This window comes from Perognathus longimembris, unplaced genomic scaffold, assembly GCF_023159225.1.
Source record: "Perognathus longimembris pacificus isolate PPM17 unplaced genomic scaffold, ASM2315922v1 HiC_scaffold_5537, whole genome shotgun sequence".
NCBI classification, from domain to species: domain Eukaryota; kingdom Metazoa; phylum Chordata; class Mammalia; order Rodentia; family Heteromyidae; genus Perognathus; species Perognathus longimembris.
This window is the reverse complement of record NW_025960975.1, coordinates 266,143-290,668: the sequence shown is the minus strand read 5'-3', so window position 1 is coordinate 290,668 and position 24,526 is coordinate 266,143. Positions and strand designations below refer to the sequence as shown.

Genomic DNA, 24,526 nt, shown 5'->3' with positions numbered 1-24,526 from the left:
CAGTCAATGAGCAATAGCATCAGGAATCAAGTTTGAGTCCTGGTCTTAGACAAAATAAGAAACAGGTGGAAGAACATGGCCAGATAAACACATTTGTGGACAGTATCTGCAAGAACCCAGGATATTTACTCTTTTTTAGATGAAGGATGGAATAAGGCTAAACACAATGTTTGCTTTATAAGAAAAGAATTACAAGCCCCAGCAGGCATTCTGGGTCTTTCTAAGCTGTAATCAGGACAGCACTGGATCCTACTGGTGAAAGATGCAGGGCTTATAGAGGGATGAATCTTCCCCAAAGCAGCTTCTTGTAAACAGTGTAAAACACCCCATTGCTCCTGTGGTCACAGATCTGTAAGCTGCCAGACTCCCTCAGCACATGTTCATCTGTTCTGGGCACTGTCCTCTCTGAGACTTCCACTCAAGAGCTTGCTATATAGTGGGAGGTCATGAAAATGGCACCTTGTTCTTCTGATAAACACCAGCCCAGCTATGACCCAGCAGCTCTGGGAGAGGAGCCCAGTACCGAATGCCCAGCTCACTCCATTTGCTGTTCAGGACTGATATCTCACAAATAACCATAGAGTGTGTACTGAAGTGGGCTTTCCTTATGGAGGTATTACAAGGTGATTTAGGAAAACTAAGAGATCTTGAATACGGGACTGGGTGTGAGTGAGGAGACAATGAATATGTGTGACCATTGCTGACTAGGATTCTCTGTATTTGCAGGTGTTCAGTGTGAGGTGCAGCTGGGGGAGTCTGGGGGAGGCTTGATGCAGCCTGGGGGGTCCCTGAGACTCTCCTGTGCAGCCTCTGGATTCACCTTCAGTAATTACTACATGAGCTGGACCCCACAGCCTCCGGGGAAGAAGCCAGAGTGGCTCTCAGATATGAATGGTGGTAGCAGTAACAAAAACTATGCCAACTCTGTGAAAGGACGATTCACCATCTCCAGAGACAACTCAAGGAGCACACTGTATCTGCAGATGGACAACCTGAGAACAGAGGACACAGCTGTGGAGTACTGTGCAGATTCAGTAAGGGGACCTCAGTGTGAGCCCAGACAGAAACCTCCCAGATGGCTGCTCAAGACCAGCAAGAGCCCTCACAGCAGCAGGGGACAATCAGTGCCACCAGGGGGCGCTCAGGACACACTGATTTTCAGGGTCTGCAGGTGCAGAAGGTTAAGCCCTGGCTTCCTGCCAGCATCTGGGGCTTCCTCTCTGTGTAACATTTTCCCATGGGAGCTTCTCATGTCCTGTGTTTGTCCTTGCTGTGGATGTCTCTTTATTAGAAAGGGATTCATTTGCTTTTTTGTTTGTTACAAAACTGGAGCTGAGTGCTGTTCCTTACATTTTTAACTCAAGCCTGGCACTCTACCATTTTAGTCATAACTCAGGCTTGGCTTTTGGCTACTTAAGAGGAGATTAGGTTCTTGGATTTGTCTGCCCAGGGATGGATTCAAACTATGATCCTCAGACCTCACCCTCTTGAGAAGCTAGGGTTACAGGTGTGAGCCACAGACACCCAGCTAGAAAAGCTATTTAAAAAAAAATCTTCATGTTAAGAGAAATAAGTCAGTTTCAGGGGAAAAAAAAGCCTGTTACTCTCAAAAATGGAATTTATGAAAAATGTGTTTAAATAAAGAGCAAGTGAGAGTAGAAAAAAGACTTCCAGAGAAAAGGAAGGGAACAAAGGGAAAAAAGAAAGGGAAGGCGAACACAGCAGTGATTGGGGGACTCAATTTGGTCAAATTATATTTTATAAGTAAAAACCCCACAGCAAACCCCATTATTCTGTATAATAACTGTGTACTAATAAAACATAGGTTTCAATAGGAAGACACATTATCGTCTGCATAAATAGCAGGATCAGAAGAGCAAAACACGTACCTCATAACCTGGGAGAGAAAGACAGGGAAGAGATATGGAGTGAGTGTCATTGCCCACATTAATTCTTTTCCCACAATAGCCTGAGTTACCTCCAATAAATATCACCTCTAAAAGTTCCACTATCCCCCCATAATGCCAGCTACTGACAAAGCCTTTAAAATCTGACACTCTAGGCATAAAAATTGGAATTGAGAAACACATTTCTTACAATATGTTCAGTTAAAGGTTGATTGTGAAAACTAAATTATCAACCATTTCAGGTAAATTGTGCCATATAAATGACAGTGCACAAGTGCAAAAATGATTGCACACACACATACAAACATACACAGTCACACAGCAGTACTTCTTTAGCAGAGGTCAATGATTATGCTCAATACTGCCAATCATAATCAAAATGCAAATCAAGCACACAATGATATATCACCTCACATAAGTTGGCATCCCTGTATACAGAAGACTGAAAACAACAAATGCTGGTAAGGATAGGTGGCAAGAGGAGGAGTTCTCTTAGTGAAAGGATGCACTCCATTATATTTCCTAATCATTCAAATAGCCAGAGTCTGAAATCAACTTAATACCAAACAACAGAGGACTAAGTAAAGGAATGCAAACAGGGAAATGCTGTTTAGCACAAAAAGGAAGAAAGATATCATTTGTGACTACGTGGATGAACCTGGAGGAGCTTAGTCTGAGGGAAATAAGACAAGTTCCACATGATGTCACTCTTAGGTGAAGTAAAAATCAAGTTGATTACATAGAAGGAGAAAGGAGAATAACTATTACCAGAGAATGGATAAGGTTGTAGAGAATGGGGGAGTAGGAGATTTGTCAATCTGTAGAAAAATGCAAGCACATAAGAGGTATATGTTCTTGTGTTCTATAATAAGGGGTATAATAAGGGTGTATAATAAAGGGTTTAGGGCTAACAATAATGTGATATATATATGTATATACATAGAAATATGACTATGAGAGGAGGTTTGATGCTCCCACTAGAGAAAATACAAACTTGAAAATTCACAGTGATGGATAAGTAACTGGAATATGTTCTCCGTGAGTAAGAGTATATACCATTATCTTTCCAAGTTCTTCAGTCCCTGAGGGCCAGGACAGACTCCTCTTCATCTGATTAATTCCTGGTCCCAGAAATACCTGATCAATAACTCTCTCTTCTGTTCATGGATGTTGGCTCTGTATTTTCCTGTCCACTATCCCACATCACATCAGCCTGTTCATCTAAGGTTCTGAGCAGAGGACCAATCTGTGCTGTGTTTTAAGATCAACATTTAAGGAAATGTAAGCATCTTTCCAAAATAATGCTTCTGTCTTACCTTTATTCTCTTGTCTACTTCCTATCTCAACTTCCTCTATAGATGCCTATTTCCTTTACTCACAGAGGCAGATTATTCATCATTTATTGCACTCAATGAATATTCTTAAAGAGTCAGGCTGAAATACATCAATGTCTTTGTTGTGTTCACATAATGACATGGAGAAAATGTTTTCTCAGAGATAGCTGGGTGAAGTTGAGCCAACGTTATGGTGATGACACTGTTCCAAGGGGGGTGACCTACTCAGTCTAGCAGGTATGAGAGGCTGTTAGCCGATAGAGCAGTTGTTTCCGGAGCAATCTGAGGTAAATGGGCATATCATTTCTGTTTCACTTATAATCAGCTAACTGCTACATTGATAGGCAGACAGTAGACAAGCCAGAGGGACTTGAGTGAATCAAAATGTAGCACATGCATGTCTTCTATGTGTATATGCATGTGTGCGCATCTGGCTCTGTGGTCAGTTCCTTCACCACAACTCTGACAGATCAGAGATCTGGGGTGGTGATGATGACAGGGGAGATGGAGCTGAGATCTCTGGGAGACCAGGCAGCAGCATTCTCCCTGTGGTACTCAGTAAATTGGGACCTGTATTCTCCCTGTTATGAATTCTCCTGTGGTATGCACTCCCATGCAAATCCCCAATTACACAATCAGGTGAGAAGCTTCACGTTTATTTAATTCATTTTCTTCTACATTTTGGAAACATTTTGTGTGGCTCATGGTCTCTGATCACATGATCAGAAAGCACAGTAGGGATATGTTCTCCTGCTGGCGTGAACAGGTATGAATATCTCAAGGATTCAGGTAGGATTATGTGGGGATGCTGTGATGAGCTCGAGATTGGTTATCTGTGCCCAAGTGTCTTGGCCCAGCTACCTACGGATGTGGACTGCTAAAGCCATGATGGATCATACCCCTTGCTTCCTCTGTCTCTCATTACTTTATTGCCAGTGTTTACTGCCAGAAGTTGGACACATCATCCATTAGGAAAATTTCAGAAAGGAAAACAGCAAATACAACTCATTTGTCAAGATTACCATGATAGCAGATATCTCCAGAAACCGACTCTCCTTAAGGAAGATTTTCAAATAAATTAATTTTATACTTGATAAAATATGCCAATGATTTTTATTACCTTCACACTGATGTTTAGAGCTAACTTGCATTCCTAAAAATTCACAGGGTAAAGCCCCAAATTACATTATGGTCATTTTCAGGGTGGTATTTAAGAAGGTAGTTACAGGTAACTGTGGTGTTTAAGGACTGGACCCACCACCATAGACCTGTAACCCCATATGGAAAAGAGGCTCTAGCATGAAAGCTTTCTTTCTCTCTCCTTCCATAGCAACCCATAGAAAATTTCATGTGGAAACTTCATCGGTAGTTTGTCACCTGCCTCTCATCAAGACTTGAAAAGAGGGTGACTAGGAAACAAAATCTGCCACTTTGACCTTGGATTCCAGACTCCAGAACTGTGCAAAACCCATTCTGTCAAGCCACCCAGAATGTGATGTCCTGTTTTCAGTCTGAGCATTAAATGTAACCAAGAAAATTTCTGTGCAAATCGCTCAGTCCAGTAGCACACCAGTCCTACCTGGAACTCTTTCACAGGTCCATACCTGTCTCTGGTTGGAAGGGTCATCCCTCTCCATTGCTCCCTCTTAGATATCTGTGTTCCAGAGTGCAGTTGAATCTCTTGTTCCACATGCACATAGGAGGCCTTGTTGGCCTGGGTTTCCCCTTCTCTATTCATCCCTTAGGTTGCCGGAAAAAGAAGGATTCTGAGTGGGCTGAGCACACATATCTCTATTTCCCTATGAAGAAAGCAAAAGAACAAGTAAGACAGGAAAACCCTCAAACCCCTACTGAGTGTATTGTGGGTACAGCCCAGAGAGCACCCTGGATTCTGTGTCCTAAGATGAGTCTCTCTAGCTCACATGGGAATTCTTATGGATAATTAGAACCAGATGATGGATCTTTGTTTCCTGTACATTTGCTCCTGTCTTAAGTATCTCATAGGATCATCTTCTGTTTTCTACAGACTAAATATGACCTTGAGCTATGAATTTATGGGACAAGCACTCTTCTCTCTTCTTCCTCTCATCTCCAGGCACACAAAGGCATTCACAGAAATTTTGGCTATCACTGTACCATTCCCCTATCAATTCCCAGATTCACCTCAGGTGTTTATACTACCATAGACATGCCAGGCATGGAGCTCATGCCCCGCAGAGCCCATGTGCCATGCATACACATGATTCCTGCCACACAACCTCCAATGAATGGCAGGCATACATCAGGTGGAGGCCAGCCAACTGCTGACATCAAGGCTCCTCCCATGTGGCTCACATACCTAAAGTTGGAGTAGAGACAATGGGTCCAGCTGCAGAGCTCCCTGGTAGACAGGACCACCACATGCTGGGTTAAGACAGTGGTCAATGAATGGATGCCTCCATTGGTAATTCCCAGTTCCACCAAAGTCCCCAATGACTAGATGTCCTCCTTATCATAGAGATGGGGTTGAACTCTCAGTTACAGCCAAATATCTGACTTCTCAGTTTTACCTGACTTCAAACTCATGAGCTTTTCAAACTTGCACAGTGTACCCAGCCAACAACATGCAGGTGCATGTGAGACTTCTGAGTAAGCCTGTCATCAAGGTTATCAGCTTCTTGTCAGTGAAATATTACAGCCACACACAAGTGTTTTCAAACAGATAATTCATTTTTGGTATCTTGACATCTCTCTTGGTTCAGTCACTGAAGAGGCAACAATATATTCACTGTGGCCTGGCCTCTATGTCCCCAGGTCTCTGGAGAAGATGAAGGAGCCTGTAATTCAGAGGTTTTGAGTGAGCTAGTGATGTCACATAGTTAATAAAATACATTCAGCATTTGGGAAGTGCTTGCTACAGTTCTAAATGTCATCTCCTTTATCTTTTCAGAGAGCATATTATAAAATAACTTAACACTTTTACTTCATTTTGGGGATTTTTTGTTAAACTAAATTAGTGTAAACAGATGAGGTTTTCTTGTGACATTTGTATTTATGCACATAATGTGTTCTGATCAAATCCTTCCCCTCTGTCATTACTTTCAAACTCCTTCCCTTTTTCAAAACGACTTCAACAGGTTTCATTGTTCTGCTTTCTAATATTCAAATAAAGTACTTTGACCATATTTACCCTTATTAAACTTCTGTACACCCTCACCCTCATTACTCTGACTGATAGCCCCACAACAGAGTCTACCTTAATTTCCTGTCAAATATTTCATATTTTTGTCTGTGTTTATTGCTGCAAGGGAGTTCACTCTGATATTTCAGTTGCTCATATATAGCAACTTCATCCTATTTTTTTTTTGCCAGTCCTGGGCCTTGGACTCAGGGCCTGAGCACTGTCCCTGGCTTCCTTTTTGCTCAAGGCTAGCACTCTGCCACTTGAGCCACAGTGCCACTTCTCGCCGTTTTCTATATATGTGGTGCTGGGGAATCGAACCCAGGGCTTCATGTATACGAGTCAAGCACTCTTGCCACTAGGCCATATTTCCAGTCCCCAACTTCATCCTAATAATAATCTCTCTTGTTTTCTGTATCCACTTCCCTCCATTCATAATTGATCAACAGCCTCCACTGATATCTTCATACATAGCTGCAATGTGTTTCAGTATTATTCACCCTCCATCTTTCTTTTGTCTTCTACTCCCTCTGGTTAATACCCCTAATTAATGCCATAGTTAGAATTATGATCTCTGTATCTTTATGTTTTTATGTCTACATTTATGTACATGTAAGACCTCTATATGTACATATACATATTTATATGTCAATAGTTATGTACATGCTTGTGGAAATGTATGGAATTTTTTTTTTGTTAGACTTCCACACTGAGCAAAAATATGCTGTGTTTGGTCTTTTGTGTCTGGCATATCTTGCTCAAGTTCTATTCATTTTCCTGAAAATGATAAGATTTCAGTTTTCTTTGTGGTTATTTAATATATTCTATGGTATAAGTGTGTGTGCACATAAAATTTCCCTCTACTTGAGTATCTATGTCGAGTCCATACTTTGGCTTTTGTGAACAGTGCTGCACTAACATAGACACACTCTGTGTATACGTTCAACAGTGCCATGCGAGGGAGTCATAGACAGGTCTATTTTGTTTTCTAAGGAAATGTGTATTGATTTCCTTACTGGTTGCACTTATTTACATTCCCACCAGCAGTGTATGAAGGTTTCTTTTGCCTAAATCTTCAGTGCCCCAGGAGACCACACCCTGTATGGTTTATATAAGTGATTGCAATTAATTTATCGAATGTTAGTCATTTTCCATTCACAGTACTGCTAATCTCATAGGTTATGTGCCATCTTAATCACCATGAGAGTACTTATCAATCATGGTAGGGCTAGGAATGTGGCTTAGTGAGAGTGCTTGCCTAGCATACATGAAGCTCTGAGTTCAATTCCTCAGTTCCACATAAACAAAAGAAAGCTGTAAGTAACATTGTGGCTCAAGAAGTAGAGTGCTAGCCTTGAGCCAAGGAAGCTCAGGGATAGTGCACAGGCCCTGAGTTCAAGCCCCAGGACTGCGGGAAAAATCATGGTAAAGACAAATTCACCAATTGAAAATTTAGGTCCAAACACTATCTCTCACTCAGGCCACTTCATCATTCTCAGTCCCAAAACCCAGTGTGCAAACCCTAACATAGAACACACAAGTCCTGGAACAGAGAAGACAGAGGACACTGTGTCACATCCTCGATGACCAGTTGCCAGAGTATTCTCTCCATCCAATGGCAAGCACAGAAAGGACATTGAAATACTTGATGATTTAATGCCCAAGAAGAAGGTTATCATATACATACACAAAACCACGGATACACCTTCTCTACTTGTTTTACTCCACTGCAGATTGAGTTAAATATTTTTCAGCACACTTGTATTTTGATTTCAATGTATGTACCCATTATTCTGTATCTTTGTATTATTATGTTGAGAAATAAACTAAAGGGCTGGGGATATGGCATAGTGGCAAGAGTGCTTGCCTCGTATAAATGAGGCCCTGGGTTCGATTCCCCAGCACTACATATACAGAAAACGGCCAGAAGTGGTGCTGTGGCTCAAGTGGCACAGTGGTAGCCTTGAGAAAAAAGTAGCCAGGGACAGTGCTCAGGCCCTGAGTCCAAGCCTCAGGACTGGCCAAAAAAAAAAAAAAAAGAGAAATAAACTAAAGATATTATATAGGTATATCATTTTTGTATGAATAAAATTTCATGAAAATAAAATTATCATTATGAGTTATCATTTTCTGTGTGTGAAGCAGGTAAGATGAGCACATGGGTGTGTATATATAAAGCACTGCTCCATTCACAAGGAAATGCAAAGACTTGGAAAAAATTATACTAAATGAAGTGAGCCAGACACAAAGAAACATAGACTCTATGCTTTCCCTCATTGGTAATAATTAGTACACATCTAGGATAGTCCTAGCAGAGGATCACAATAGTTCAATAGATATGTACATAAGAACACATAAGATGATGTACATAGATTAATAGCTATGTACGTAAGAACACATAAGATGAACTCCAAGTTATGAAAATAGTGGTTTATCATTGTTGCTGATATGTTTAAAGTACTTGTGAAATTGTGCCATTTTCTTTTGTCTTTCTTCCCCAGGGTTTTACCCCTGATGTCACTGTTACTGATTTTGGTTCTCTGAGATATATATATATATATATATATATATATATATATATATATATATATATATATTTATATTTATATATATATGTTTATTGGAACTAGGGGAATAAATGGGATCATCAAAATGGAGAGACAAAGGGTAAAAGGAAAACCAATGCAACAGCAATCCTTACAAAACTATATGCCATAATCCAACTGTACAACTCATGGGGGGCGGGAGAGAAATGAGGAGTGGGAAGGAGGGAGAAAAATGAGGGAGGTGGTAACAAGTTTGATAAGAAATATACTCACTGCCTTATGGGTGAAAATGTAATCCCTCTGTACATCACTTTGACAATAAATTAATTAATTAAAAACTAATAAAAATGGATGCAGAGCCTTAGTCCCAATCATATAACTAATAATAATTCTATATTGTCTTTACCACCTAATAGCTCTGTCTCATCTCTCTCATCTGCTTGGCACAAAGCACTCTGTGTGAGCTTTCTATATAGCAGGAAGGCATGCAAATCAGGCCTACCGCTGCCCTTGAAAACCAGCCTCTAGTCTTGAACATGTAGCTCTGAGAGGAGCCTGGCCTTGGATTCCCAGTAGTTTGTGATCAGAACTGAACAGAGACCACTCACCATGGAGTTAGGGTTGAGCTGGCTTTTCCTTCTTGCTATTTTTAAAGGTAGTTTGTGACATAGGAGTTGCATGAATGGGTAAGACTGACACAGTAGATGTTGTAACAGCTTTCTAACCAGGATTCTCTGTGTTTGCAGGTGTTCTGTGTGAGGTGCAGCTGGTGGAATCTGGGGGCGGCTTGGTGAAGCCTGGGGAGTCCCTGAGACTCTCTTGTACAGCCTCTGGATTCACCTTCAGTGATTACTGGATGCACTGGGTCCGCCAGGCTCCAGGAAAGGCACTGGAGTGGGTTGGCTTAATTAGACACAAACCTAATAGTTACACAACAGAATATGCTGCATCTGTGAAAGGAAGATTCACCATCTCCCGAGATGATGGCCAGAGCATGCTTTATCTGCAGATGACTAGCCTGAGGGCTGAGGACACAGCCATGTATTATTGTACTACAGACACAGTGAAGAAACTCCAGTGTGAGCCCTGACACAAACATCCCCTCAGGAGCCTTTAGGACCTGCAGGGGGCGGCCAGAGCACACTGAGCAGAGAATCAGCTGTGAGCAGATGCTACAGGAGTCAGGAGCTGGTCTCCTGGTCTGAACCCCATCTCCATCCAACTGTTTTCCCAGGGATTCTCTACTGATTGCTGTGGTCTTTTCTAATCTGTGATGTCTCTGAACATAAAAGTTATAATCTGGCTTTTGTAATTACATATATGACACATCTCACAGAAATAAAATGAAGAATGTAGCTTTCAGGGAGGGGCAGAGCTGACTTCCTGTGGTACCCAGGATCAGAATTGGAGGAAGCTCAGGGAACCCTGGTGATTATTTTTTCAGAAGGCCACTGGCAGGTCTACATGAAGTCCCTGGTGAGGACAGACTTTGGAATTCATGTTGTGACTGTAAAGTACTTAGCCCACCCAGGTCTCATCTGTCATTCCCATAAAAACTTGCAGGCCTCAAATCTCCCCTTATCTTCTTAGAGTCATAAATTTCAGATAAAAATCAGATCCACTTTTATTTTTAACTAACTTTTTTTTTTACTGAATGACCCTTATTCTTATAGCTTCCTTTTCTCTTTGCTCACCAGCATACTGTGTGAAAGTATTAAGGCTTATGTCCTAAATCCCAGAGTTCATCTATCTATCTGGAGGTCAGAGGTGGTGCAGATTGTGAGTCCTATAAGTCTCTGGGAAAGATGATAGGATTTCTCAGTCTCCATTGCCCAGCATCCTCCTGATGGATGAAGTGCTCAGCATCTCTGGCCATAAAAGAAATGCATATCAAGACTACACTAAGATTCCACTACATCCCAGTTACAATGGCTATTTAAAAAAATAATAACAGATAATAACAGATGTTGGCAGGGATGCGGCCAAAAGGGAACGCTATTACACTGTTGGTGTGAGTGTAAACTTGTTCAACCACTCTGGAAAGCAGTATGGAGGATTCTCAAAAGACTAAACATAGAGCTTCCCTATGACCCAGTAATCCTCTAAAACATTAGCACTGTTGCAGGATGAGGTCCAAGTTCTCTTCTGTGTACTCAGTGTCACTGCTGAATTCCTGATTCTCAGGCCCTCTCTGCAGTGCCTTTGCTCAGACTTCCACCCCATAGATGGCTATATAGCAAGAGGACATGCAAATAGGGCCTCCCTCTGCTCATGAAAACCCTGCAGCTCTGGAAGTGAGGCTGGATAACCAAGGATTCCAGTCCTCAACCAATACAGAACACAGACCAGCACCACGCAGGGGCGCTGATCTGGGTTTTCCTTGTCACTGTTTTAAGAGGTAATATGTGGAGAACAAGAGACACTGAGTGTGTGAGTGGAGCTGAGTGGGAAAAATAGTAGATGTGTGTGACCTTTCCTGACCAGGATTCCTTGTGTTTTCAGGTGTCCAGTATGAGGTGCAGCTGGTGGAGTCTGGGGAAGGCTTGGTTCAGCCTGGGGGATCCTTGAGACTCTCCTGTGCAGCCTCCGGATTCATCTTCAGTGGTTCCTGGATGAGCTGGATCCGCCAGCCTCCAGGGAAGAGGCCTGAGTGGCTCTCATACATCAATAGTGGTAGTAGTAACATACAGTATGCAGACTCTGTGAAGGGCCGCTTCACCATCTCCAGAGACAACAGCAAGAACACACTTTACCTGCAGATGAACAGCCTGAGAGAGGAGGACACGGTCCTCTATTATTACTGTGCCAGAGACACAGTGCCAGAAATCCAGTGTGGGCCCAGACACGAACCTCCCTGCAGGGCTGCTCAGGACCAGCAGGGGGCACGTGTAACACACTGATTTTGGGATCAGTCACAGGTGCAGGTACAGAAAAATAGTCAGGGCTGGACTCCTCTGTGAGTGCCCTGCCTCTCTACATGACATAATCTCCCCAGAGATATATCTAGAGTATTACCCTTACTGTTCTTCAATCTCTCAGAATATAAATCTTTCTTCCTTTCATGGCTATGTATTTGTTTTAGTTTATGATGTATTCTTTTTGTTTGGTTTTGTTTGTTTGCCAGTCCAGGGGCTTGAACTCAGGGCCTGAGCACTGTCCCTGGCTTCTTTTTGCTCAAGGCTAGCACTCTGCCACTTGATCCACAGCGACACTTCCAGCTTTTTCTATGTACGTGGTGCTGAGGAACCAACCCCAGGGCTTCATGTATATGAAACGAGCACTTTACCACTAGGCCATATTCCCAGCCCCTACGATGCATTCTTGAATGGACAAGACACCATGCACAATACATAGGTAGGTGTGACTCTGCTGAGATCACTAAGTTTAAATCTGAGGAAGGTCAAGGACCCTGCTCAGTCATTTCCTCTCAGACTCAGGGAGGGACTCAGTGGGACTCCCTGATTAGGTCAGTCTTTAAATCTCAGGTTGGGGACAATAGTGGTGTTTGGCTAAAGCCAAAGAATGCATGACATCTGGTGATTTGCAATCCCACCATTTCTGCTCACACAAAGCAGGCAAGTCCGGCCTGGCTTTGATCCCACTGTCCCCTTTCCACTTGCTGATGACATATGTGGGATGCCATTGATCAGAACTGGAACCTGAACAGGGCCAGGCTGGGAAAGGGGATGCGGCGCCAACAAACTAACAGCCGAAAAGTCACGCCAGGAGCGCAGAGTTCAGACAGCAAGAGCTCCACGTACCCTAGGGGGAAAGCGGACTGATCAAGACCGACAGCGGCAATGGGAAGCATGGGACCGCACAGCCGGGATTGGACCTGAGCGGTGGGGAAACCGGGTGATGCAGAAGGGGAGAGCCGGGGCCAACACCACCAAACGACTGATCGCCACACCCCAGCACACCACCCCTGAAGGGCTAACAGCAGCGCGGACACACACACAATCCAAGACCAGTAAGTTCCCCTTACCCCCTCCCCCAACAGGAGACCAGCTATCAGCGACCCAAACCCTACAAAGAAGCTAGAGCTCCCTCTCTCCCCCTCCCCACCCCAAGGGAACAAAGAAACCCCAAATCAGGCAGCAAAAGGTCCCTTCAGACTCTGGGAGGACACAGGAGCTAGCAGGAGCGGAGCAGCCCCAAGGCAGCAGAGAAGCCTGAACTGGCCACACTGGCCCCGCCCCCTTCCCAACAGAGGCCCAGGGACCGGTAGACATTGGAAGGCCCTCCTGAGGTGCCTGGACCTCGCAGACTTTTTGAACAAAAGTCACAGGCGTGCTGGTGGGCAATACCAGCCCAGCAGGGACACCTGGGCCCGATCACATGCCCCCCTTGCAGCGGAGGTGCAGTCTGTGGGAGCCAACCCGCACCTGGGCACTTGATCCCACTGGGGCCCACACATACTGCCCCCCACAGCAAACTCGCAGGAGGGCACAAGCACACCCCAAAAACCCAGGGCATGCTGTGGTAGGCATACCCCGCACAGGAGGGCAGAGCCCCCCAGCAGCAGTGCCCATTCAGATTGGCAAATTTCACACAAGTGGGTGGACCGCCCCTCAACAACACCGGCCCCGGAGCAATCCACACAGGAGGGCCAACCACCTGAGAGATGAGATCCCCTGACCAAGATACCGAGAGGAAAAAAAAAACCAAAGAAGAGAAAAGCCTCCACGCCACACTGAATCAGCGACCAGCAACCCCCCACCAGGGGCACGCTAGGGTCAGCACAACACAGCGGCAGGACACTATCCCGCAGAGAAAGACACAGAACCTACCCCTCCCCAAGTGCAGTGAGGGTGACCACCTCGGTAACAACCGAGACGGTCACGCTCACCCATTGGGCAGTAAGGTTCAACAGCCAAACTCAAACCCAGAGCCAGGATACAAACAAGTCTCCCACTGATGGACCAGTGGGAACCAACACAAAGCCAAACCAGGGAAGCTACCTGCAGATCTCCAGATGCGCAAATCACAAAGAAATATAACACAGTTCATCAAAGGGCAAGCCAACTCGCCAGCTGCAAAAAGCAGCACGACTGAAGAGGAGATGGACAATAAAAAAACAACTGAGGCTATGTTAGCAGAAATGATGGAAAGCCTCAGAAACGAAATCAGAAAACAAATCCAGGAGTTCAGAGTGGAAGTCTCGAAGGACATCCAGGAAGCCAAGAAAGAAATGGAAGCAAAAATGGATACAGTGCAAACCTCCATCAAAGAAGACCTTAACATCTTGAGAAGTGAAATGCATAAAAAAATAGATTTAAAATGCAACTCTTTAAAGGAAGAAATTTCCATGATCAGAGCTTATCTGGTAACCATAAATAGCTCTCTGACATCCATAAACTCCGCACTTGAATCCACAGCACAAAGAATTGACCATATGGAAGCCAGAGACTCTCTCTTGGACGATGATGCAGCCGATAAGAACCAGAAAATTACCACACTCCAAGAAACGGTAAAGCTTCAGGGCAGACTAATCCAGAAGCTAGTGGACAAAGACAAGAGATATAATCTGTGCATAATTGGAATAGAAAAAGGAGCTGAATACCAGAGCAGAGGGCTTCAAAATATTCTCAATAAAGATTGCAGAAAACTTCCCCAATCTCAAAGGGACATGATCCAGGTAACCAAAGCCTATAGGACACCTGGCAGACCAGATCCTAGAAAAGCCATGCCAAGGCACATAATATTCAAGACTTCAAATCTCAAGAATAAAGAACAAATTTTGAATGCAGCCAAAGCGAAGAAAGAAATTTCTTACAATGGGAAGAGGATCAGAATAACAGCAGACCTCTCCACACAAATCTACCACGTGCAAAGAGAATGGAAGAACACCATCCAAGTTCTAACAAGCCAACAATTTCCAACCTAAAATAAAATATCCAGCGAAGCTGGAGTTCACATTCGAAGGGAAAACCAGATCTTTCCACACCAAAGAGGAGCTAAAGGAGTATGTGAATAAAAAACCAGCCCTACAGCGAATTCTAAGAGGGGAGCCCAACCCAACAGAAATTGTACAGGACACAGACGGAAACAGAAAGAAACTACAATAGCCAGAGCCAAACAGAAAAGCAGCTCACTAAAGACAAGAAAAATAAAGAGGAAAAACAGCCCAACAAGAAAATGGAAGGAGAAAAAAACACTCTTATCCTTGATCTCTTTGAATATAAACGGTATAAACCTTTGAAAAAGAGGAACACACTGGCAGAATGGATCTGCAAACAAAAAGTTGCCATCTGTTGTCTACAAGAGACCCACCTTACAGCAAGGGATAAAAACAGGCTCCGAATGAAAGGATGGAGCAAGGTCTTCCAAGCAAATGCACCTACCAAAACGGCAGGAGTAGCCATCCAGATCTCAGAAAAGCTGGACTTCTCATTAAAATCAACTCAAAAAGACAAAGAAGGTCACTACATTTTAATACAAGGAAAAATCCAGAATCAAGAAATCACGGTGATAAATGTATACTCACCAAACAAAAGAGGCCCTACATATGTCAAGCAAATTCTCACAGAACTACAGAACAAGATAGACCCAAACACAATCATAGTGGGTGACTTTAATACCCCACTCTCTCCAAGAGACAGATCCAACACCCAGAGGATTAGCAAGGGAGCTGAGGACCTAAGTAACACCATATCCCAAATGGATCAGACAGATCTATACAGAATCTTCCACCCTACAGAGACCCAATGCACCTTCTTCTCAGCAGCCCATGGATCCTACTCCAAAATAGACCATGTCATAGCCCACACAAAGAACCTCAGCAAATACAAAAGTATTGACGTCATCCCATGTATTATATCTGACCACAGTGGATTAAAGGTAACCCTCAATAACAACGGTTACCACAGAGGCTATACACATTCTTGGAGGCTAAACCCCACACTGTTATCCAACACGTGGGCAACAGACAAAATTAAAGATGAAATCAACGAATTCATAAGCCACAATGACAATGAAAACACATCACAAAGAAACCTATGGGACACAGCTAAGGCAGTACTGAGGGGCAAGATCATTGCCCTCAGCACTCACATTAAAAGAATGGAAGCAGAGCAGGTGAATAACCTCATGATGAAACTAAAACAACTGGAGAAACAAGAAATGACCGAATCTAAAATGACTAGGAGGAGAGAGATCACAAAGATTAAAGAAGAGATAAATCTGATTGAAAATAGAAAGACCATTCAACAAATAAATAAGACTAAAAGCTGGTTCTTTGAGAAAATAAATAAAATTGACAGACCCCTCGAAAGACTTACAGAAAAAGAAGAGACTCATATAAGTAAAATCAGGGACTCCACCGGAAAAATAACAACATGTACTCACTATATTCAAACAATCATAAGGAAGTATTTCCAGAACCTCTACTCACTAAAAAACAATAATTTTACAGAAATGGATCAATTCTTAGAGAAGTATAAACTGCCCAAACTGAACCAAGAAGAAATAAATCAACTAAATAAACCAATAACTTACAGTGAGATACAGGGGGTAATCAAGAACCTCCCAACAAAGAGAAGCCCAGGCCCAGATGGATTCACCAACGAATTTTATAAAACCTTTAGTGAGGAGCTAATACCAATACTCCTCAAACTCTTCCACAAAATAGAAACAGAGGGAGAAATCCCAAACTCATTCTATGAAGCTAATATCATACTCATTCCCAAACCAGGCAAAGACCCAACAAAAAAGGAGAACTACAGACCAATATCACAAATAAACACAGACGCAAAGCTCCTGAATAAAATATTAGCTAACAGGATCCAGAAACTGATCAAGAAAATTATACATCATGACCAAGTAGGCTTCATCCCACAGTCACAAGGATGGTTCAACATCCATAAATCAATCAATGTAATTCACCACATAAACAGAACTAAATTCAAGAATCACATTGTTATCTTACTCGATGCCCAAAAAGCCTTTGACAAAATACAACATCCATACTTATTAAAAGCTCTGGAGAGAACTGGAATAGATGGAACATTCCTCAAAACAATAAAAGCAATATACAACAGACCAACTGCTAATATCATATTAAATGGAGAGAAACTTAAATCATTCCCCCTAAACTCAGGAACAAGACAAGGATGCCCACTCTCCCCACTTCTGTTCAACATAGTGCTGGAATCCCTAGCTATAGCAATAAGGCAAGAGGAGGATATCAAAGGAATCCACATCGGCAAGGAAGAAATCAAGCTATCCCTATTCGCAGACGACATGATCTTATATCTGAAGGACCCAAAAAACTCAGTCCCCAAACTCCTACACCTAAGAAACCATTTTGGCAAAGTAGCAGGATACAAAATCAATCCACAAAAGTCAGCAGCTTTTCTGTACACCAGCAATGTACAAGCAGAAAAGGAAATTATGGAAACAATTCCATTTACAGTAGCCAAAAAAATAATAAAGTACCTAGGGATCAACCTAACCAAGGACGTGACAGACCTATTTAAGGAGAACTATAAAAATCTAATTAGGGAAATCAAAGAAGACACAGGAGATGGAAGGACCTCCCATGCTCATGGGTAGGCAGAATCAATATAGTGAAAATGGCCATATTGCCCAAATTGTTATACAAATTCAATGCAATACCTATCAAAATCCCATTCACATTCTTCACTGAAATAGAGAAAGCAATCCATAAATTCATATGGAACCACGAAAGACCTAGAATAGCCAAAGCAATTCTAGGCAAAAAAAGCAGTGCAGGAGTTATCACAATACCAGACTTCATGCTCTACTATAGGGCCATTGTAACAAAAACAGACTGGTATTGGTATAAAAACAGACCAAAAGACCAATGGATCAGAATTGAATATCCAGAAATAAAACCACATTCTTACAGTCAACTGATATTCAACAAAGGAGCTAAAGACATACAATGGAATAAACATAGCCTCTTCAACTACTGGTGCTGGGAGAACTGGGCAGCCATATGCAGAAAACTCAAAGTAGACCCAAGCCTATCACCATTCACCAAGATCAACTCTAAATGGATCAAGGACCTCAATATCAGACCTGAATCCTTGAAACTACTGAAGGACAGAGTAGGAAAGATGCTAGAACTTATAGGCACAAGAAGGAACTTCCTGAATATAGTTCCAGGGGCACAACAAATAGGGGAGAGACTCGACACATGGGACTACTACAAAATAAAAAGTTTCTGCACAGCTAAGGACATAGCCACCAAAATAGAAAGACAACCAACCATATGGGAAAGGATCTTTACCAGCACAGCAACAGACGAAGGCCTACTATCTGTCATCTACAGAGAACTCAAAAAACTAAGCCCCTCCAAGCCCAGTAAACCAATTAGGAAATGGGCAAAGGAGCTAAAGAGAGACTTCACAAGAGAAGAGATAAAAATGGCAAAGTAACATATGAGGAAATGTTCAACATCCCTGGTAGTAAAGGAAATGCAAATAAAAACAACCCTGAGATACCACCTCACTCCAGTTAGATTGGCCTATACTCTGAACTCAGGCACCAACAAATGCTGGAGGGGGTGTGGGGAAAGAGGAACCCTTCTCCACTGTTGGTGGGAGTGCAAATTACTACAATCACTTTGGAGAACAGTATGGAGGTTTCTTACAAAGCTCAATATAGACCTACCCTATGACCCAGCCATACCACTCCTAGGCATCTATCCTGAACAACAGGTCTCAGGATATCAAAAAGACATTTGCACTTCCATGTTTATCGCTGCACAATTCACAATCGCCAAAATATGGAATCAACCTAGATGCCTCTCCACAGATGAATGCATCCAAAAAGTATGGTACCCATACACAATGGAATACTACATAGTGATTAGGAATGGCGAAATATTGTTATTCACAGGGAAATGGTCAGAACTTGAACAAATAATATTGAGTGAGACAAGCCTAGAACACAGAAAACAAAGGGGCAGGGTCTCCCTGATATATGACTGTTAAGATGGGGTGACGGAGAGACAGTAGAGACCAGGTCTGTGAAACCAAAAACCGCTTGTCAAATGGTATTTCCACAGGTTTGGGTCAGCGAACCAACATTATGTAACTAAAACCAAACAACTACTCAACATATAAAGGTCAAAAATTGACCTCTCAGTGGAATACAATAGCTCAAAAGCTATGTAGGTACGTTCATATAAGATTACTGTCGACATATTGTCTAATGTTGACATTACATTTAAAGCCCTAGGCGAATTTTCTTTGGCGTAGGCCACGTGGCTACTGTATATGTTCTTGGTACATTGTGTATTGTATATATGTCTACCTGACCTAGGGAAGGGAAAGGAAAACAGTGTGTAAGATATCACAAGAAATGTACACACTGCCCTACTATGTAACTCTACCGTTTTTGTACAACACCTTGTCAAAAAATTTTTCTTTAATTAATAAATAAATTACAAAAAAAGAGAAATGGGGCAAAAAAGAAAAGAACTGGAACCTGCACTGTGACCCACTGAACCACAGCTGAGCTGTGGTTCCCTGCAGAGGCTCAGTGACCAACTCACCATGACCGCACTCTCTGCCCCCATCTCTTTCTACAAAGGTTGTGGATAATGAGATTGGTTGGGATTCTCAGCAACTGTTTTGGATCTCGGTGCCACTCCATTCTAGAATTACTTATGTTTTCTTAATTATCTCTGCGTTGTTTCACATCTCTCTTTTACACTAAATCCTCCAGCATATGTGACCTGTATTCAGTCTCTAGACCCCAGAACCAGTATCTGGACCTAAAGGTCAACGAGTCTGTGGCCCTGGCTCCTACATGCCCTGGGAAGAACCAACTGGTGTCTCCCAGGCTCCGTTCCCTGTATCTTCCTAATGTCCTCTCTATAGATTCTCATGGGAGGTTCAGGGGAATATTTGTAGCTAAGGAGATAATGGATGTGGAGTAAAAACAATTGTCACTTGGGATTTCACCTGTATCGCCCTCATTGTCATGAAGTTGGCCACATATGACTCAGAAACAGCAGAGCCTACAACATCCTGAGCTCTAGAGATGGCTGGGATGGGATGGGTGCTCCTGGGATTGGCCTTCAGGAAGAGATCGAGAATCTCTAGCAGAGCCTGATGCAGATGCTGCCTCTGTGATGGAAAGTCATCCTCTATACTATTCTGACTGAGATCCATCCAGGATTTTTAGGACAATCTCCCTGACATAGAGGGAAATAGTAAGGAACTTAATACCATATACACAATACATTTATAGCAATATTAGACTAGTGCTTCATTCAAAAAGTACAGATCATGGCCCACTCATGAAGATACAGGAAACTTCCCATGCTATTTAATATGTTTATTTGTGAATACAATTGGATAATGTGTGTGTGTGTGTGTGTGTGTGTGTGTGTGTGTGCATGCCCTTGTATGAGCATGTGTCAGAACCTGAACTCAGGCCTGAGTACTGTCCCTTAAGTTTTTAACTGGCACTCTTCACTTGATCCACACCTTCACTTCTGGCTTTTTGCTGGTTCATTTGTGATGGGAAACCATGGACTTTCCTACCTGTGATAGATTTGAACCTCAATTCTCAGATCTCAGATCTGAGCCTCCTGAGCAGTTTAGGATTACAGGCATGATCCTCTGGCATTCAGCTAAGAATCTCATAATAATAAGATCTCATGACAATAAGAATCTCATTCCTATTATCATTAACTCTACTGAAATATTCCATAATGTAGTTCCTTCTGAACTTTCTAAAATTTCACTAAATTTGTATTCTTTTTAATGGAATTATTTTGAGAACAAATGCAGAAAATTTGTTCTCAAACTATTTTGAGAACAAATCTTTAAGTCCAGGATGGGGACCAATGGATTGAAAGAGAGGACGAACTGAGTGTATTCTAATTTTGTTTCTCGAGGAAAACAATTGCTCATCAGTGACTTCTATGTCCCCTGGTCCCAGATCTGCCATAGAGGTACTCCTGAGATTGATTGATCAGGTGAATCTCTGTTGCTGGAGATTTGCGAATCTTCTCTCAAAAAATCATTAGAAATGAGAATGGATGCATGTGTGTTTGAAATACAGGCCAGAATGTAGTGAAACCTTTTCCTCATAAACAGAAGGAAACCAGCCCTGAGAGACCAGGACTCCCTTTGCAGGAAGGGAGAGGCGGGCCTTCATGGCACCGTGGGCAACTAAGGGCAGCCATCCTCCTGCCTGAAGGAATTCAGACACTCAGCAGCGCTTGACGCTGAGGCAGAGGCTGGAGATCTCTCGGTGTTCAAGTGTCCTCCGCTGATGGAGCAGCCCAAGGGGAGAAACTGGATCAAATGGCAAGAATCATGTCTGCTTCTGTTCACCATCTGAGATTCCCAGACTTTCTCCCCACTTTCAGTCACATACTAAACACCTGAAGGCCCAAGGTGAGGGTGAGTGATCTCAGCAGAAGCAGCCTTCAGATCCATAAGGTATCCTAGGCAGCAGTTTTCACAGCCTCAGTCAGAGGTGTTCACAGCAAAGCTCGTGGGAAGACCCACTATAACTGTGTGTTCTCCAGAAACTGTGGACTTCAAGTCAGCTGAGAGCAAGTGAAGTTCTACAGCCACTTCTACTGATAGTTCCCTTCAGGAAAACAAACCAAGATGATAACTTCACAACACAGCAGCTGGTAGCTTGGTGCAGATGCTTGATGACACCTAGAGTCACATGTATAGAAAGTTTATTTTCAGGGTAACACACTGTGCCTTTTGATTTAGAAGAAAGATGTCATATTTTCTTAGAAGCCAGACAGAGGCATATATGATGTCTGAAGTAATCATAATTTCCATATTCACCAAGGTGATATTATCTGTGCATGTCCTGCTCAGTGCTGCCTTTCTCACTAGGAACTTTGTGTTGAGTGAGGACTCTACTCCCCACTTCCACTGCCCTGCCAGACACAGGAGGCCTGAGCTTCAGGGGTGGGAGGAGCCACCAGAGACTTCCTGTCTGGTTCCTTGATGTTCTCTCCTCCCCAAGGGACAATAGCCCAGTACCCCATTGGTCCCTCTGGACAACTCCTAAGTACCACATTGATCCCTCTGGACATCTCTCCCTTCATTTTGTTTCCTCCTCCTCACATCTTCACTGTGGCAGTATGGGAAGAAATGACTTTCTCTATTTATGGGTGAGATGAGATCAGTCATCAGCTTAGTCCAGAGCTTACTGCCTCTTTGTGTGTCCTTCCTCCATAGGTCATCACCTGTGACAGGTGAGCAGGGTTTCCCCACTCTCTTCCCTCAGTGGCAATGCTGCCCAACTCTGTGGACCCCCCTGCTTGACAAGCACGTGGCGCTCTTGATGGCTGGCGTTTCCCCTCTCTGTTCATCCCTCAGGATGGAGGATGATGGAGCAATCCCCAGCTCTCCATCCCCATGAGGGAGGCAGAAACGCAAGTGCAGAGATTAACACCCTCACATCCTGCTGGGCAGAGCTCTGGTGTGTATCTGAAAGCAGTCCTGTGACCCTGTCCTAAGATGGGACCCTCAGCTTCCAAGGGGGGAGAATCCATGTGAATAGTGAATCCCACTGGCCGGCTTTCTGCACTCTCTTCTGCATCACCATCCAGGTATCTGCCTCTGCAAAAAAACAAATACTCTCTCAAAAATAAACAACATAAAAATAGTGCTGCGGGTCTGATTCTGCAGAAGATCATTTTTTGTGTGTGAAATTGAATTTGCATCATCAACATTCCTTAGAATTTTGGCACATTTCCTGAGGTACACACAGGTCACAATTCCAATGTTTTAAGATTTATAATTTTGTTTTAATATTATTTTTAAGTACGTGTAGAAGGAAGTTCTCATTCAAGAAAAAGGTGTAATCAACATGTCTTGATCAATGTCACACTTTTCAACATTTTCACCCATTCCACTTCAATTTTCATTCCTCTTAGGAACTGAACACAAATCTCAGTAATGTTGAGTACATGCTCTACAACAAAGCTGCATGAATTTACTTTCTAATTGACACATCTCATTTAGGAGAGAGATGATAGTAATTTGATATGCTCACTTAATGTGGAGTGACAAAATCCAGGCAAGTAGCATATCCATCTAATCAGTGTTAAATCATCACAGCACATAGTGCCATAGTTCCAGCTCCCAAAGTTGAGGTTCTCACAGGAGATCAGTCTCAGCCTCCCAAGTCCCTGGGGTGACAGAGAGGTCCTCAGCTTGTTTGTGAGAACATCTGAGATCACCTGCTGACTTCTCAGTTCTTTTTCCACAGCAGGGAGAGCTGCACACCAGATTATAATTCAGCGTCACAATTTCTCCAGCCCTGAAGAAGACACAAGTAATTTCTCAGACACACTGTGTTCAAGAATAATAATAAATATTACTGGAATCCTTTCCATGCACACCAGAGCAATCTACACACTCATTTTGCTCCTATAATAATGAGAAAATCATTTTTACTAAAATAAAAAATGACTACATTTGTGTGGAAACAGAACAGATCCCTAAATATCAAACCAGTCTTGGTCAAAAGAGGAAAACTTTAGGTGAACCATCACTCACACACAAAATGTTTCACAGAGTTCCAATATCTATACCATACAGCAGGCCAATAACATATATAGATAGGTATAGCCAGGGTACAGAATAGAGATCCTGAGAGTAAATCCACTCACTTCAAGGCAGATATATTAAACGAGGGAGAAAAGAACTCCCATTTATACAATGACCCTCTTCAAAAAAAGTGTTGCTAGGGAAGCAGGATGCTCACATATGGAACTATGTCTGTAGACCTCAATTCGTTGCCATTTTGAAAACTCAGGCAAAAACAGATTAAAGAAACAAAGGAAAGCCAAAAGCTATCAACTACTAGCAGAAAACAGAAGGACAATGATCCATGTTATTGTTGTATGCAGAAGTTTTTTTTTGTTTGTTTGTTTGTTTGTTTTTGCCAGTCCTGGGCCTTGGACTCAGGGCCTGAGCACTGTCCCTGGCTTCTTCCCGCTCAAGGCTAGCACTCTGCCACTTGAGCCACAGCGCCGCTTCTGGCCGTTTTCCATATATGTGGTACTGGGGAATCGAACCTAGGGCCTCGTGTATCCGAGGCAGGCACTCTTGCCGCTAGGCTATATCCCCAGCCTGTTTGTTTGTTTTTGTTGTTGTTTTTTTTACCAGTCCTGGGGCTTGGACTCAGGGCCTGAGCACTGTCCCTGGCTTCTTTTTGCTCAAGGCTAGCACTCTGCCACTTGAGCCACAGCGCCATTTCTGGCCATTTTCTGTATATGTGGTGCTGGAGAATCGAACCCAGGGTTTCATGTATATGAGGCGAGCTCTCTTGCCACTAGGCCATATTCCCAGCCCCTGTATGCAGAAGTTTTTAGGAAAGGCAATGTAAAGATAAAGTAAGCAAAATAAAAATAGGAATGTAGGATAATAAATTAAAATCTGCATAATAAAATCTGCACAGAAATAATGGACAAGGTACATAAGAAAAGTATATGCCAGGATAATATTTTCACAAACAGACTAATATCCACAGTATATAAGAAATTTCAGTAGGCTCAGAACAAAAGAATAAATAATCCGATTTTTAAAAGAATTAAAACTGAATATGCATTTTCTTTCC

At 42.7% G+C, this 24,526-nt stretch overlaps 1 long non-coding RNA gene and 1 gene segment (V, D, J or C); one reads left to right on the top strand and one right to left on the bottom strand.

The window, feature by feature from the left end:
• The window catches only part of LOC125345385, a 40,659-nt gene extending 30,778 nt beyond the window's left edge, over positions 1 to 9,881 (bottom strand). The window contains exons 1-2 of the long non-coding RNA XR_007209724.1: positions 9,788 to 9,881; positions 639 to 820 (exon numbers count right to left, since the gene is read on the bottom strand). This is a non-coding gene — a long non-coding RNA (uncharacterized LOC125345385). The remainder of the gene's footprint in view (positions 1 to 638; positions 821 to 9,787) is intronic.
• Positions 9,882 to 9,986: 105 nt separating this feature from the next.
• Positions 9,987 to 22,321, top strand: LOC125345379. The segment is given in 5 exon segments: positions 9,987 to 10,026; positions 11,247 to 11,345; positions 11,450 to 11,835; positions 22,138 to 22,154; positions 22,279 to 22,321. Coding segments are annotated over 5 exon segments (585 nt in total).
• The last annotated feature ends 2,205 nt before the right edge of the window (positions 22,322 to 24,526 follow it).